General features: G+C 42.7%; 1 protein-coding gene across 1 annotated transcript; it reads left to right on the top strand.

Moving 5' to 3' along the window:
* Window positions 1-664: 664 nt before the first annotated feature.
* On the top strand, window positions 665-13112 carry LOC116511217 (TRPM8 channel-associated factor homolog). The gene is made up of 8 exons (XM_032221086.1): window positions 665-745; window positions 4248-4882; window positions 6004-7019; window positions 7151-7245; window positions 10544-10757; window positions 11045-11284; window positions 11976-12313; window positions 12861-13112. Exons 1-8 carry the CDS (start codon window positions 665-667, stop codon window positions 13110-13112), a joined length of 2871 nt encoding a protein of 956 aa, XP_032076977.1.
* Window positions 13113-16237: the final 3125 nt, after the last annotated feature.

Here is a 16237-nt window from a genome sequence, read left to right on the forward strand (position 1 = left end):
ACCGTTAGCAACCCACACTCTGGGTGGCAGCCCTTGAATGAACTTGTCTGGGGTCAGAAACTAAGCAGGGTAATAAGAACATGTATGGGAGACCACCAGCAAAGCCCTGGCCTGTGCAAATCTAGTCGATAAAATGACAGTTCTGGCGCATGATCTTAAAACAGAGTTTAAAAATTCAAAGGTCTAAAAGGGGAAGAAGGCAGAGGGCATGTCCTCAAGCCACCAGCTCTCACCAGGGCTGAATCACACAAACACACACACACGCACACATACACACACACATACACACACACCCCAATCCCATGTTATGGGGCTGAAATTGGCAGCTGACATTTGGGAGGCTTACTTAATTAATTGAGTCAGAGTTCTCTGGAAGAGAAAAAAGAAGAAGAAACACTTCAGTAACCTTCGGTATGAGGAAGGAAAGCATTTTAAGCAGAAGAGGCTATTCTGTTGAACATGGGCAACCTATGCATTAAATTCTAGTTAATTGAAAACGGGATTGGCCAACAAATTTCCCTAGAAGGCATGAGTAAAAATCCTCAAAATCTCTTGATAACTTTGTAAAAGAAGCTAGAAATAAAAGAATGAAAGTGTAGGGAGACAAATGCGGCATTTCCCACTTGAGAAATTCTATATTTGGGTCTCGGGTTGGGAGACATAGATGAGGCATATAAAAGATATTGGAATTGTGGCTGATCACATGCTGAGTCTCAGCCAGGAGAGTGATGTGACTGCTAATAAGGCAAATTCTATTGTCGGGATGGTGAACAGGTGGCACGCGGAGCTGTTTCTGAGGGCGTTGCCCTGTCAGCTCTAGCGCGCATGCGCATGCTGGCCAGTTGATTTTCAGCCTTGATTTTCAACCGTTTTTCGCTTTCTGGAGGCTTCCCTGAAGGCTCCAGAGGTAAAAAAAAACGCCCAATGGGCAACCAGGAAGGCAATTCCTGAACTTCCATTTCTAATGTTGGGCCTTTTTTCGCCCTCCCCAGGCTTCAGGCGGCTTTTCTGAAGTCTGAGGAGGGCATAAAATGGAGTCCAGAGGCTTTAGTGAGGCCTACCTGCATGGGCGGGGTAGCGGTGTTGTGCACACATGTGTGGGGGAGGGCATTGTATTATGGGTGTTGGCACGAACATGTGCGAACCCCCCCCCCCCCCGGCCATACTCTCCTCACTTTTGGCACACCTCGGCAAAAAGATTAGCCTAATCACTATTGAGCAGAAATACATTTTCCAAACCATTATACATTATTTTGGATTAATAGATCCTACCTCACATGCTTTGTCTTGTCCTTAGATTCACAATCTAAGAACAATTTAGACATAGCTATCTGGATTTGGAGAGGGGCAACAAGGATGTTCAAGGAAGAGAAAGTCTTGCAGAAAAGATTAATGGAACAGATGCAATCAGTTTTGAAGAAAATATGCTAAGGGACAATATGATTATACTCTTTATTCACATGTGTTTAACCAAGTCTCTACCCCCATTCATACTTCTGACTTGAGATTTGGTACTTTTACCACATTTTTGGTAAAATGGTATTGTCCATTCCACGTTTTTGGTATTGTCCATAGAAGCGCAAGCTTTTCGGGTCTATGTGCCATGTCGCAACGCCCAGAGAAAAGCTTAATTTGTCTTGCAAAGGCTCAAACGATTGATTTCCTCATTTCCTGGTCTTCCACTGGATGATACACACAAACACAGCATGAGAGGGGAGCATAATCCCCACATACCGAGGCAACACATATGCACCTACTCTGATCAGACCCTCGCAGGCAAAATGTACAAGCACACCGATTAGCCCTTCAAGGGGAAGAACAGAAACACAGAAACAAAAAAGCATATGCAACGGCGAGGCACCGGTACGCCATACCAGGGCATACTGCTTGCAACCTACCACTGGTGCTGAGAGAGAGAAATATCAGCCTCTATCGAGGATTGAACTCACAGCCTCCTGATTGTGAGGCAAGATCTCCACCTCTAGGCCACCGCACCACCCCAGAATTCAACAAGAACTTAATGAGGTCATCGTAGGCCATGTTGTCACAACTGGCAGAAGGTCAATTATAAGTGTCTCCTACAAAGGAACTTAATTTTCCTCTGACTATTGTCTGGCTTGGATTCATCTAGACTTCTTTACAAACAAATAACCAGAAGTGGATTCAGTTTCTGGGAGGATTTGTGCAAGTATTAAATATTTCATATGGTGGTTTTTAGCCAATGTCCTTTGCCCTGAGATGCCAAGGTGGATATTCCACAGGCAGGGGCTATTGCAGAATAGGCCTATCTTCAAATTCTGGCCAGTGGATACTCTTTGGCTGATGGGACTAGCAGCATGCCCAGCCTTCTAGATTGAATTGGATAGGTATAGACTCTCAGAAAGAGGCAGTCCATGAACTAACCTGTTCTCAAGCCATACAGGGCTTCAAAGGTGATCACAGCACCTTCAATTCCACCTGAAAACATGCCATGCAATAGTGGTGATATTACGCGTGTTGTCTATTTGGCACCATTTACCACTCACGCTACTCGATTTTGCACCGGTTGAAGTTTCCAAATGCTCTTCAGGGGCAGCCTCATGTAGAGTGTGTTGCAGTAGTCTAAATGAGAGATTACAAAACTGAGTAGAGACTCGTGGTCCAGAAAGGGGCACAACCAGAGGTGGTATTCAGCCAGTTCTGACCGGTTCTGATGAACCTATAGCAGAAATTTTGAATCGTTTGGAGAAGCGGCAAATACTACCTCTGGCTGGCTCCGCCCCAATCTATTCACTGCTTCCTGTGTCCCAGCTGATCGGCATCCCAGTTGATCGGCTGGGTGGTCTTCTGTTGCCCTGGACAGGAGAACGGAACTGGAAAGCAGGTTAGTGGGATGAAGAGGGAAATGGGGTTTTTGCAGTGTCCTTCCCCTGTCACGCCCACCAAGCCACACCACGCCCACAGAACCGATAGTAAAATATTTTTGAATCCCACCACTGGGCACAACTGACACATAACATGAAGCTGTGCCAAGGCCTTTCTAACCATGGCTGCTATCTGCTCTTCGAGTCTAGGAGGATCCCCAGATTGTGCTTTGAATGTGTCCAGGGTAGCGCAATCCCATCCAGCACTAAAAATGGAAGAATCTTGTTTCCTGAGGGTCCAAATAACTACAGATATTCAGTGTTGCTGGGATCGAGTCAGAGCCCGTTTCACTCTGTCCAGTCCCCAACAGCCTCCAGATACTGGGATAGGACATTCACATCATCACTCGAGGGGCCCCGGGTAAAGATATAAAGTTGGGTGTCATCGGTATACTGACAATATCTCATCCCAAACAACAGATCACCTCACCCAGCGGCCTCATGTAAATGTTAAATAGAAGGGGAGAGGGAATTGAATCTTGCAATGTAGGGGCTGTGGGCTGGATCTCACTCCCCCAATTAACACTAAGTGGACCTGACTGTGGAGAAAGGAGGAAAACCAGCACAATAGGGTGTTGCCGGTTCCCAGTCCCGGAAGGGGGCTCAGAAAAATACCACAATCAAGAGTAAAATCCATATAATAATAGAAACTTTGCTAAGGATTAAGTCTTTAGATTTCAAAACAATTCTGTGGAAATCTGAAATTCTGGTTCCTCCTTTGCACTTTAAAAAACTTTTGGATTTGCTCCAATTTATAAAATGAACATGTCATCCGCCCACAATTTCCACTTCAACAGGGTATAAATAATGTTCCCAGGAATGCTTAGCCTCACTTTACAGAGAGCCACTTGGAGGACTCCCACCTAGGTTGCAAGAGCTTCTGAAAAGGTGAGTTAAATCATTCGTATTTAAATCGAAATGCAGAGCGTTGTATTCTTTTCTAACAAACTGCCTCATAATAATCTTTTTCCATAATTTTTCTTGGTATCAATGAGTTTTGTAGTTATCTGGGCCTCTGCCCTTCTGCATTTTTGAAGATAGAAACATTTGCCTTTTGCAAGCATTGATAATCTCTGACTTCTCAACAACTATTACAAGAGACTCTAAGGTAACGTCCATCCAAATGAAAAAAAAAACTGTTGGAAACTGAGCACAGCCAGTAGTTTAGAAAATGATATAGCTGTACTATAACATCCAGCAATACTGCAAGAAAAATCACAGCCCACCGCTCGACACCACATAGGTATCTGAATCTTTCTGTGAATGTTTGCATGTCCTGTTACCTCTTGCAGCATTATATGCAACGTAAAATATACTGAGAGAAATTTAAACTTTCTTTTTCAGATCCAGCGGCACAACGTTCCAATGAATCCCCAAAATTCTTACGATTCTTTAGTAAGGGGCATTCTGTCCATCGATGTCACGGGAGATTTCAAACCTTGTGAGCTTTTGCTCACAGGAGACCAAGCCTTCCCAGTGCTTGTAGATTCCAAGGGCCGGGTTCTCATGGCTGCATCCCAATATGGGAAAGGCCGGATGGTGGTCACTGCCCATGAATCCATGATACAGCTTCCACAGTTCTTGCCGTTCATTAAAAATGCCCTGGACTGGCTCAGGCCTTCCCCAACAGCACTCATAGGAGTCCATAGAAACCTGAATGCCCTCTCCAAATTGCTCCTCAGTAATGGCATTAAAGTTCAATCAGATGCAACACTTGGAGACTGCAGAGTATTCTGTAGAGATGCCTACAATGATGTCCAGGCTGATGACCTTGTGCAATTTGTAAAGGGGGGTGGTAGTCTGCTCATGGGTGGCCAAGCCTGGCATTGGTCATATCAACATGGGAAGGAGGCAGTCCTGGTTCAATTTCCTGGAAACCAGGTGACCAGTGTGGCTGGAGTGTATTTCACTGCCAATATGGGAGAAAATGGTATTTTCTCTGTACCTGAAAAAATTCCCAGGATTCCCCTCATCACTGAGTAAGTATTAATCCATCTCTTTTTCTATGGTTATTAATCCTATATATAACAGTGGACTTTTTGGGAGTGACCTGTGTCCCAATTATTTAAGGTTTGCAAAATGAGCTACCCCAGATTAAGCAATTGTCTCATTCCAACAATTATTTTTTGTATGCCATGTGCTTGTAGAAATACACTTGGCTGCTAACTTGTATAGCAGTCTCCATGAAGAATGGGATTATTGTACTAGACTGGGAAGGGAGGAACAAACTATCATATATCTAATTTAATAATCATTAACAAGGGGATTGATTGAGAATGACATTTTAATTGTTTTATTTTCTGTTTATGCTTTAGAAGCAAAGATATTGAATACAATAAAGTCAAATGTCCCTCAAATTGAAAAGACTTTCAGTTTCATATACCGTCACTGTATACATTAGTTTCATTCACCCAGTTTGAACTGAGTCGACTGGGGAAAATGCATCCAGCTTATGGGTTTCCTCAATTATTTGGCAGAAACACGAGTGATGCATTTGTTTTGGAATTATTTCTACAGATACTTTAAATTCCACATATTCATATATAAAACATATTCAGAATTGAAAGAATATTTATATTTCTTCCCTGTCAGAAATGACACTCTACAGATGCGATAGGACCAACAAAACAGCAGATAGCTTCTTAAGCATGGAAGATCTGAGGCTTCCATCCAATTCTTCCAATAAAATTATGTCAGCAAGCATTGCCTTCAGTTTAGGGAAATAGAGATTCGTAGGCTTATACCTTACCAAAAAATTATGATGACAAATTTGGGAAGGTTCAGCACAAAAATTTGAATAAGTGTCCATTCAGTCTGCAATACTTTTCTCATCCAGTATCCATTTAACAACAAACTAGCATCTTTCTCCTTCTGCTTCTTCTTCTTCCCCTCCTCCTCCTCCTCCTCCTCCTCCTCCTCCTCTTCCTTACCTTTCTCCTTTTGTTTCCCCCTCTCCTCCTTCCTCTCCTCCTCCTCCACTCTGTAGTGCTGATGATTGATATTACAACTCAGTTTTAATCAAGCCATTCTTCCAATGTTAGGATTCTAGTCTGAAGACTATCATACCCATGGAAAATATAATTTTACTTTTTTTTTTAAGACATGGATTAGATATTCAAAGGGATTTACAAACTCTTCTGAAAGGAGTGGAGAGATTCAATGTAAATGGTGATGACCCCCAGAATCGAATGGTTCCTTCTCCCTTGCTTATCCATGGAGCCTTGGCATTTCCAGTTGGCATAAGTGATACCTACGACGCCTTCCTGGCAGCTGCATACTACGGTCGAGGACGCATTGTAGTTGCCTCTCATGAAAGCTTCCTCAAAATATCATCAATGAAATCTTTCCTCCTCAATGCCATCAGTTGGCTTTCTGACGGAAAGGAAAGAAAGGTGGGCATTGGAAACAACATGCAGAAACTTTACTCCATGCTAAACCAAGCAAAGATTCCCTGTGAGCTAACCAACTTTAAGAAAAGCCTAGGCATATACTGTTGTACAGCCTATGATGCCAAAGAGATGGAAAACATCCATGAATTTGTCTCTGAAGGAGGAGGACTCCTAATTGGGGGTCAGTCTTGGCATTGGGCTTCTGTGAATCCTGACTCCAGTGCTATTGCAGAATATCCAGGAAATAAGATCCTGAATAAGTTTGGAATTGGGATTATTCAGCACAGTTTGAAAGTAGCTGGAAACAGCTGTCCTGCTGGAGAGGCCAGTGAAGTTGCTTCCACTTATCATTTCCGGAAAGCATTCTTGAAGTTCAAGGAACATATTCGAAATGAGCAGATTCTACAACCACCGTATTCCTTGTGGTTCCAGAAGTTGGCGCAAGACTTTGCGATATTCCTTGAGATCCCGGCTACAAACTCCCGTCCTTTCTCCTCAGTTCATGATGATGCTCTAGAGTTGGTTCAGAATAAAGGGATTCCTGAGGTCAGTGTACGTAACCCAATCCAAGCTAATTCAGTGCAAGCCATCTTACTTCAAGTAGCTTCTGTGCTCTATAATGTTCTGCCAGAGTTTCAAGGCTTAGTACCCAGCCTGATGCCAAATGATCCAAATTCTTATCCTACAGCACCTCCTCAAAACATTCAAGTAAACGGAAGCAATACAGGTAAGAAATGTTGTTCTTAATTTTGAATATAGTGCTTCTTCTTTCAAGATAATGATCTCTGTGTGCAGGACATTATTTTTTGTTTATGTATATAGAAATGAACATCTGAAAAAATTATACTTTGTTTTTAGGCGAGGAAGCTTGGAGAAGCACTGGCATGTATGCTCCCCCAGCAACAACAGTCACTTTATCATTCCCAGCCTCCACTCTCAAAGCAAAATTGCAGGTATTATTAATCCTCTATTAGACATCTTGATTGATGGTTAAAATTCTGCATGTCCTTAACACACTACGATAAGATCCCGTCCCCCTCTCCACCCATGCATCTTGCTCCCTCCTCCCCATCTTTGTCCATTTTAAGCTAATCGAATATTACTATTTTACATTGATGATTTAATGTTTCTTTTACATGATTGTAAGCCATGTAATGTCATGTCCAGGTGAGAAGGGCTGCATGGAAGTTGTATAAATAAAGAAATGAATGAATGAATGAATGAATGAATACATATGACCTGATGACAAATGAATGTTGAGATCTTGTTGCATCTCAGAGAAAAGGGCAAGTGCAGGAAAAGAAAAGGAGGAATATTTTTTATTTTCCAGAAAGAAAGCTTGAAAAAGCAAGTAGAGCAGAAATTAATCTCAATAGCAAAACAAATATCTATTAATATATTTTCTATAGGCTCTTACACTACATTTACACTACATTCTTTAAAGTCCAACTTCTGCAATGTGTGTGTGTGTGTGTGTGTGTGTGTGTGTGTGTTTGTGTGTAATATTTTGGAGATAAGCAATATGTATGTATGTATGTATGTATGTATGTATGTATGTATGTATGTATGTATGTATAGATAGATAGATAGATAGATAGATAGATAGATAGATAGATAGATAGATATAGACACACACACACACACATTCAATAAATATCCAAAATATTTGCTAATGGCCAATAAATATCCAAAATATTTGCTAATGGCCAAATATTTGTCTTAATTTGTCACTCGGTAAAGAATTATACTTTTTCCTATTTTGTTCACATTTTGGCTTTTTACATAAGGTAATAGCTTGTAATTTCATACTGACATTTCTATTTTTATAAATCTTTGCTCTGTGCATTTATTAGCCAGAGCACATTTATTCCTTTAGAGTACTATACTATTCTGTTCATTTGTCCAATTTCCTCTCCTAGCTTTCATTCAAAAGTTCCTGGTGTACATAAACTTTTATCTTCAGAATAAACCTATCTACTTATCTACCTATCTACCTATCTATCTACCTACCTACCTACCTACCTACCTGTCATCTATCTATTGAAAAGTAGCAACAAGTGACCCTACATTAGAACAATTGAGGCTGTATATTGAAACTGCCAAGTAGGAGTGTAACAACTTTTTTATTCTATTCATATGCAGCAAACATCATCACTTTAGTGACCAAAGTTACAATGGCATTGAAAAAAGTGACTGATGACCATTTTTCACACTTAGCGACCATTGCGGCATCCTCATGGTCGCGTGATCAAATTTTTGTTTGGCCACAGATTCGTATTTATGCTGGTTTCAGTGTCCTGGGGTGACCTTTTGACAAAATATAAAAATTTTAATCCAGCCCCCCCACCGTCAATGGTGTCCCTCTTTACCAATCTGAAAGTCTGGTCACCTTACCTGTGGTGGCAGAGCTCCAGGCAGCCATCTTGTCTTCCTTCCTCCTCACCACGTCCTTGGCCCTTCCATTTCATTGGCCCCTGGCTTCTCCTTGGCTTTGTCTTTCCTCCTTATTTACTTCTGGACTAGGCTTCCAGACTTTTCTCTTCTGAATCTTGGCTCCTTCTGAGGGAAATGGCTTGAAAAATGTTTCCTTCATGCCAGATCCTGAGGGAAGAGGGGGGAAAAAAACACTCCTCTCTCCTCAGATTCCTCAGTTGCAGCCTCCTTCCTGGTTGCCTCTCCTCATCAGGGCAGTCTATCTTTTAATTTGCCTTTTTATTTGGCTCCTGAGCTTTGGCTTTGTTTATTTGGCCTGGTCTTCATGAGTCCTTTGGCTGCAGAGCTCCCAGGCAGCCATCTTGTCTTCTTTCTCCAAAATGATTCTGTTTGATTGGTCGCCGCTGTTTGATTGGCAGCTGGGTTGTCCTGACAATGGGGGAGGGCAGAGAAGGAGCACAGGTGCTTCTCACCTGCTCAGGTATGTTGTTGTCCTTCCATAGGCCTTAAATAAATAAACTGCCCTCCATCCGAAAAGCATTTAAACTCTTTCCCAATGTTTTTCATCTCAAAAATGTCACTGGAGGTGCTCAAATACTGAAGTGAGCACAGTGTAAAATACAAGGAGACTTTTATTTATTAGAAATGTATCCATATATTTTTTATGGTTCAGATATAATGTATATTTTATATTAAATATAGTTTTAATATGAATATAATATACAGTTGTATTAGTGTTTGTGTGTGTGTGTATGCAGTTATATAATATGCAGTTGTATTGCATGTGTGTGGGTATGTGTGTGTATGTATACACTGGGTTTGATGCTTAAAGTGTGATCGGAGCTGCCATCTTTCTGTAAATCTTGGTGTGCTTGTGTGTGTGGAGTGCTGGCTTCATTTCAGTAAGTTGAATGATTGGTTGTGTGGCTGTATCATGATTGGTAGATTGGTGCTGGTTGGGGCTGGCTGTGTTTCTGTTGTTGCTTCATGTTGTAATGGCCTGGGTGGTGGGTGGGGCTCGCTTGTTGACTAGGGCTGCTTTCCAGATGTCTGGTAGGCGGGAGGTATCATCATTTATTCATGTTGTGGGGTGTTTCTCTATTTCAATAGCTTCCAAATAGAGAAACTCCCCCACAACATGAATAAACATGACGATAATATTTAGTATTAATATAAGGTAAAGGTAAAGGTTCCCCTCGCATATATGTGCTAGTCGTTCCCAACTCTAGGGGGCAGTACTCACCTCCGTTTCGAAACCAAAGACAGCCAGCACAGTCCAAAGATGTCTCCATGGTCATGTGGCTGGCATGACTAGACGCCGAAGACACATGGAACGCTGTTTCCTTCCCACCAAAGGTGGTTCCTAGTTTTCTACTTGCATTTTTAGATGCAATTGAACTTCTAGTTTGGCAGAAGCTTGGACAGATAATGAAAGCTAGCTCACTCCATTATGTGGCACTCGGGATTCGAACCGCCGAACTGCCAACCTTTCTTAACAACAAGCTCTGCGTCTTAGCCACTGAGCCACCACGTCCCTAGTATTAATATAGTAGCATTGAATTATAAATATAAGATGTATGGATTTTAGCTCTCAGAATTTCCCTGCCAACCAGCTGAGAAATTTGGGAGGTTGAAATCCATACCTTTTAAATGCTGCCAAGATGGAGAAACACCAATTTTATACTATTTCTAATCAAAGTCAGAGTTAGTCTTCCATTTTTTAGATGTTTGAAACACACACCACCTCATTCAATGTCACCATTAAGCCATTTCTCTTTAGAGTGACTTGTTCATTTCAAGGGAGGTTGTTTTCCACAGGTGCAGATTGGGTGCCACACCGATAGTTTAGTTAAACTTCAGAAATGGAAGCGTCCTCCAGTGGTGACAAGGCTGTTTCCGGTGCAGAGGGAGAAGATGGAGATCTCCAGTTTGTGGGGAGGCCTCCTGTACATCATTGTACCAAAGAATTCTTCACTGGGCTCCTTCTCCGTCACCATCCAAGGGGCCACCCAGGCGCCTTATTTCAAGCATGGTAAGACAACTCCTTCCTCAATTTATGAAGTTCAAAGTTGTTGCATAGAAATACATCCCAACAATGAATTCCAACAACAAAAAATATATCAAGAACATTTCCCAGGACAATGGATGCAGCAGAGATTTGCTAAAGAACACCAGTGGAAAATAAGGATGAAATTTCTGTACCTCTTTGCCTTTTCATGGAAGGTATCATTGGACGCACCTATGATTTTTCCTCCTTCCACTTATTTTTCATTTAAGAAAATATTATACCCAGATGTTCTGTTTTAAATGTTTCTTCAGGTGAAACCAGCATCCAGGATTGGCAAGATACTATCCGCCACTATCCCGCTCCCTGGGCGGAACTGGAAACGGAAAATATCATCCTCACACTGCCCTCAAATGCTGTACGTGAACACGATGGGATTGATTTCCTGCTCCAGACCTGGGCTCAGATGATGAGGGCCATCACCCACTTAGCAGCCATCCCTTCTATTTTTGCCCGACCAGAGAGGATTGTGGCAGATATTCAGATATCAAAAGGCAAGTATAAATAGTTCAAATCACACTCTGTAGAGGAAAACCATAAAATATTATTGCTCTGCTTTCCTAGTTTACAGGTCAAAATGTGTTATAATAGAATTATTGTACTAATGCAATTCACTTCGTTCTCCAATGCACCGCAGCAAACTCATAAGTGCATCCTGGGATATTTTACTACTTTATAAATGAAATTATAAACCTGTGAGATCTGCATTGTGCTAGGTTGCTACAGGGCAATGCAGTTGGAAAATCGTTTGTAAAATCACCAACGTCATGAAAAAAATTACTGAAATACTAAGGGCATTCAGAACTGGAAACATTTGGGAACAACTCCTTCTTCTTCTTCTTCTTCTTCTTCTTCTTCTTCTTCTTCTTCTTCTTCTTCTTCTTCTTCTTCTTTCTTCTCCTCCTTCTCCTTCTCCTTCTCCTTCTCCTTCTCCTTCTCCTTCTCCTTCTCCTTCTCCTTCTCCTTCTCCTTCTCCTCCTCCTCCTCCTCCTCCTCCTCCTCCTCCTCCTCCTCCTCCTCCTCCTGGGGTCACTTGATCAGATTCCTGAGAAGCAAAGTGAATGGGGAGGCCAAATTCGCTTAACAACCGTGTTCTGGGCTAAAAGTTGTCTACCCAATCTTATTTTCTTCCCCCTCCGCAATGAAAGATCTATGTAACTGTATCTATCCCAACTCTTTCCTTAGGTTTGATGCATTCTGGCTATCCAATCATGAGTAATGTAAGGGCCCTACCTCAGATCATAGATGTACAAGCTTTCCACGCCAAAGGAACCTGGGGCCCAATCCACGAACTGGGTCATAACCAGCAGAAAAGCGGGTGGAATTTCCCACCCCATACCACAGAAGCCACCTGCAACCTCTGGTCGGTTTACGTCAATGAGACCGTACTGAGTATCTCCCGAGAAATAGCCCACTCAGACCTTCAACCGCATGCAAGAAAAGAGAGGATTGAGAAATACATTAGAAATGGAGCTAATCTGAAGGATTTTGAAGTGTTCACTGCACTTGAACCCTACTTGCAGGTAAGAAAGCTGTTCGTGGGCGGTCACTGGTGTAGTTCAGATAGTCCTCAACGTACGACCATTCATTTAGTTACAATGGTTTTGAAAACAACAGCTTCTGACTGTTTTTCACACTCACAGACATTGTAGCATCTCCAAGGCCACATCATTCAAATTTGGATGCTTGGCAACTGGTTCATATTTATGACAGTTCCAGTGTCCTGGGGTCACTTGATCAGATTCCTGAGAAGCAAAGTGAATGGGGAGGCCAAATTCGCTTAACAACCGTGTCACTAACTTACAAATGCTCAGTTGTGGTGGTAAGTCGAAGATTACCTGACCTTAGGATGAGTAGGGTTGGGGGAATATCTTCTTCAAAGAGTGGAAGAAAATGCTATCAGTTGAGGTCATATCTTGCAATCAGTTAAAGGTGTAGAAATTGGTTTGTTTTCCCTGTTTTTTCTACTGGTGGCCATTGATCTAGACAGCATAAGGTCATATAATGTAAAATAATGTAACAGCTGAGATCTAGATCAAGGATCTATAAAATTACTCTATTTGTCTTCAGCTGCAGGAAGCCTTCGGTTGGGACCCCTGCATCTGCATTTTAGCGAAATACCAAACCATGAATAACATCCCAAATGAGAAAAAGGCCAAGATGAACCTGTGGGCGGAAACCTTCTCTCGGGAAGTCAACAGAAACCTGGGTCCTTTCTTCAAAACCTGGGGGTGGCCTATTGAGGACAGTGTCTCCGAGAAGCTGGCCTCATCCTACCCCGCCTGGGCCGAGGATCCCATGACAAAGTACCGGCCCTCTTGAAGGACCAGAAGCCAAGATCATCCCCACCAGAGAACACTGGAATTGGTCTGCTAAAATGAATGAAGAGGGAAGAATTTTTTAATATTTAGCTTTTGCCCATGGAGGCTTTCAGCTGTACTATTTGATTTCTACTTTTTAACAAGAAATATGTTTTATATTGTCAGACACCCTGACAATTAAACAGGAAACCCTATACCATTTCTGACAAATTTTAATCATTGATTTGATATAAGGAAATGGAAGTGTGAGCTATTTGTTAGCTATATGAAGCTAAAAGTAAAGAGAATCTCGTGTTTTTATTATAATCTTTCATATTCTATTTTGATAATGGCACAGATTACTATTAAACTCTTTGCATCTCTAAATCATAGTATTTTATTTTCAGAAAAATAACTGCTTGATCTTTCTCAGTGGCTTGTGCCCTCTGATCTACTTGATCTTTTTTGAAATGTATGGATTCTGGATTCTGTCACGTTATTTTATAGCCTATCCACGACGCAGTTTCTATTGTCACTCTATGACTATAAAGAATAACATTTTAAATGCTTTCATTTCATTTCATTTATTATATTTATATGCCGCCCTTTTCCCCCGAAGGGGACTCGTCTTTCTGTGGGTTCTTAAGAAAATTTGGAAACCCTATTTTATAAAATGTGCAATTGTTCCAGAATGCCTTAGCAGATGGCAGTCCTTGGAAATCTTTGGTAGGTCTGTGGTAAGAAGAACATGGATCGGAGACCACCAGGAGATCCCAGGACTGTGTAAAAATCTAGCCTCTAAAGCAGTGTTTCTCAACCTTGGCTACTTGGAGATGTCCGGACTTCAACTCCCAGAATTCCCCAGCCAGCCATGCTGGCTGGGGAATTCTGGGAGTTGAAGTCCGGACATCTCCAAGTAGCCAAGGTTGAAAAACACTGCTCTAAAGCATTCTCTGACATTCAGAATGGGAGAATTCATTGCGGCTGACTCACCCCAGCCGACTTGCCCTGGCACCACCACAGCTGACTTGCCACAGCTAACTAACCATGGCCAACTCGCTGCAGGACAATCCAATGTGGGATAACTCCAGGGGTGGGATTCAGCCGGTTCGGATCAGTTCGGACGGTAGCTCCGACAATCAGCTGGGAGCAAACCGGTTCACTCTGACAATCAGGTGCCCCCCCCTGCGCTATACTGACCTATATCTTCTCAGCTGATTTGTGTGGCAGAACCTATTGCCGCGCCTCAGTTGTGTTACTCCTCAGCAGTAACGCAGAAGGTAAGTGTCCTTAAAACTTCACATGCACGGGGAGCGCGCAATCACCAAACCGGTTGTTAAACTGGCAGGATCCCCACCACTGGATAACTCAAGAGAGGAACAAGTGAATTGGAACCTCGCTTCGAGGACTTCCAAATTGAGAACGTTCAAACCTACAGCAAAATAAGGCTTGTTGTTTATTAGTCTTGTATGCCGCCCACTCCCGGAGGACTCCGGGCGGCTTACAATAAAAAGGGGAAGGGAATAAATAAGACAAGCAAACAATTTAAAATACAACAACATTCATAGTTACCGTGGGGCTGGATACTTCAACAGCCCCCCGCCAGCCGGAGCAGCCAGGACTTAGTGGCTTTACAGAAGGCCGGGAGGGTCGTAAGGGTCCGGATCTCCACGGGGAGCTCGTTCCAGAGGGTCGGAGCTGCAACAGAGAAGGCTCTCCCCCGGGGGGTTGCCAGCCGACATTGGCTGGCAGATGGAATCCGGAGAAGGCCTAGTCTGTGCGATCGAATGGGAGGTAATTGGCAGGAGGCGGTCTCTCAGGTACTCAGGTCCGATGCCATGAAGGGCTTCCAATTCACTTCGCTTCAAGTGAATTGCAAGCCCTTCATCTCTTGGGATGTTAAATCCATCCAAGGCAAACGGAATTCCTATCCTCTATTTTGCCCCAAGCTGACCCAGAATCTCTCTGGGTTTGGATAAATTTCTGTGCTCTCATCCATTTCATGGCCGACAAGAACCATTCATATAGATATTGGATCCGCTGAACTGATAGTGGCGGCAGCAGCGGGAGCCTCCGCCCACCTTCCTGGATGCTTCTGCGTGACTACGAGCAAACCCGTAGCGCTGGATTTTGAAACCCACCTCTGACCAGGTAGCTGTCCAACAACCTGCAATTAGAAATCCTGAATTGATCTTAGAAGATACAGTGCAGATAAAAATGGCTTCTCAGCACTTTCCAGGACCTCTGTTGGCATTAAATTGAAGTCAGAAGGGGGCAGCACCATGCCAATTAATTAAACTCACAAGCACCCTTTAAAGGTTTACTAAGAGTAGAAGAGGGAGAACAGCAGAAAAAGAATGTGAGGGAGAGGCAGAATAGAGAACAGGGAGGGAGAATGAGAGGGAGAGGACCCCCGTACAAAGGCTACACCCAAAAGCCCGAAGCAGATTCCTGGTCCTGACAAAACCCCTTTTATTAAATGAATGAGCAGCTAAGAAATCAGGTTCAACTTGGGAGTAAAGCCACAGGTGGATGGTGAATGGCCCCTCCCATAGGGAATAAAAGAGGAGCGAAAGGGGAGGGGGCTTTTGCAGGAAGCAATTTGTTTGTTTATTCGTTTCAGGAGTGTGAAGATCTGTCCGTGAATCTCAGAGACTCTGTGCCAAGACTTTCTCTTGCACAGCACTGCGTTTGGACAATATTTACATGGCAGCTTTCCAAGCTAGATAAGGTCTGTGCTCATAAATTCACCTTTGAAAGACTCTACCAGGCCTTTGCCAAATATGAATGGGAGAAATCCACATTCGCTTAATAAAAGGGGTTTTGTCAGGACCAGGAATCTGCTTTGTGCTTTTTGGAAAAAAAAATCAAACTCTTTGCTGCCATCAAATAATTGTCTCCAGTTTTGCATTAACCACAAGACAAAATGCCCTGGCAGCGTTTCTCCCCCTCTCCATTCCCCGAATCTTCTTCATGATATTATCTTTATTCCACCCATTATAAATAAATGATGTTTATGTGACAAGCAGGTGACAGTCAAAAATAAGGAGTCATGTTTGAGGCTTGGTCAACACATCTTCTGTTAAGAGGACCATTCTAGAAAGCAGAGAAGAGATTCTCGAGTCCTCGGACTCTGAATGAAGTATT

This window comes from Thamnophis elegans, chromosome 7 (genome assembly GCF_009769535.1).
Source record: "Thamnophis elegans isolate rThaEle1 chromosome 7, rThaEle1.pri, whole genome shotgun sequence".
NCBI classification, from domain to species: Eukaryota; Metazoa; Chordata; class Lepidosauria; order Squamata; family Colubridae; genus Thamnophis; species Thamnophis elegans.

What these genes read in the sequence shown, in the direction of transcription:
- LOC116511217 (XM_032221086.1), top strand. Translation starts at nt 665, where the DNA reads ATGAGGCATATAAAAGATATTGGAATTGTGGCTGATCACATGCTGAGT. An exon ending in GGCGCCTTATTTCAAGCATG is followed by an intron (nt 10,758 to 11,044) that starts GTAAGACAACTC and finishes ATGTTTCTTCAG; the next exon opens with GTGAAACCAGCATCCAGGAT. An exon ending in CACTTGAACCCTACTTGCAG is followed by an intron (nt 12,314 to 12,860) that starts GTAAGAAAGCTG and finishes ATTTGTCTTCAG; the next exon opens with CTGCAGGAAGCCTTCGGTTG.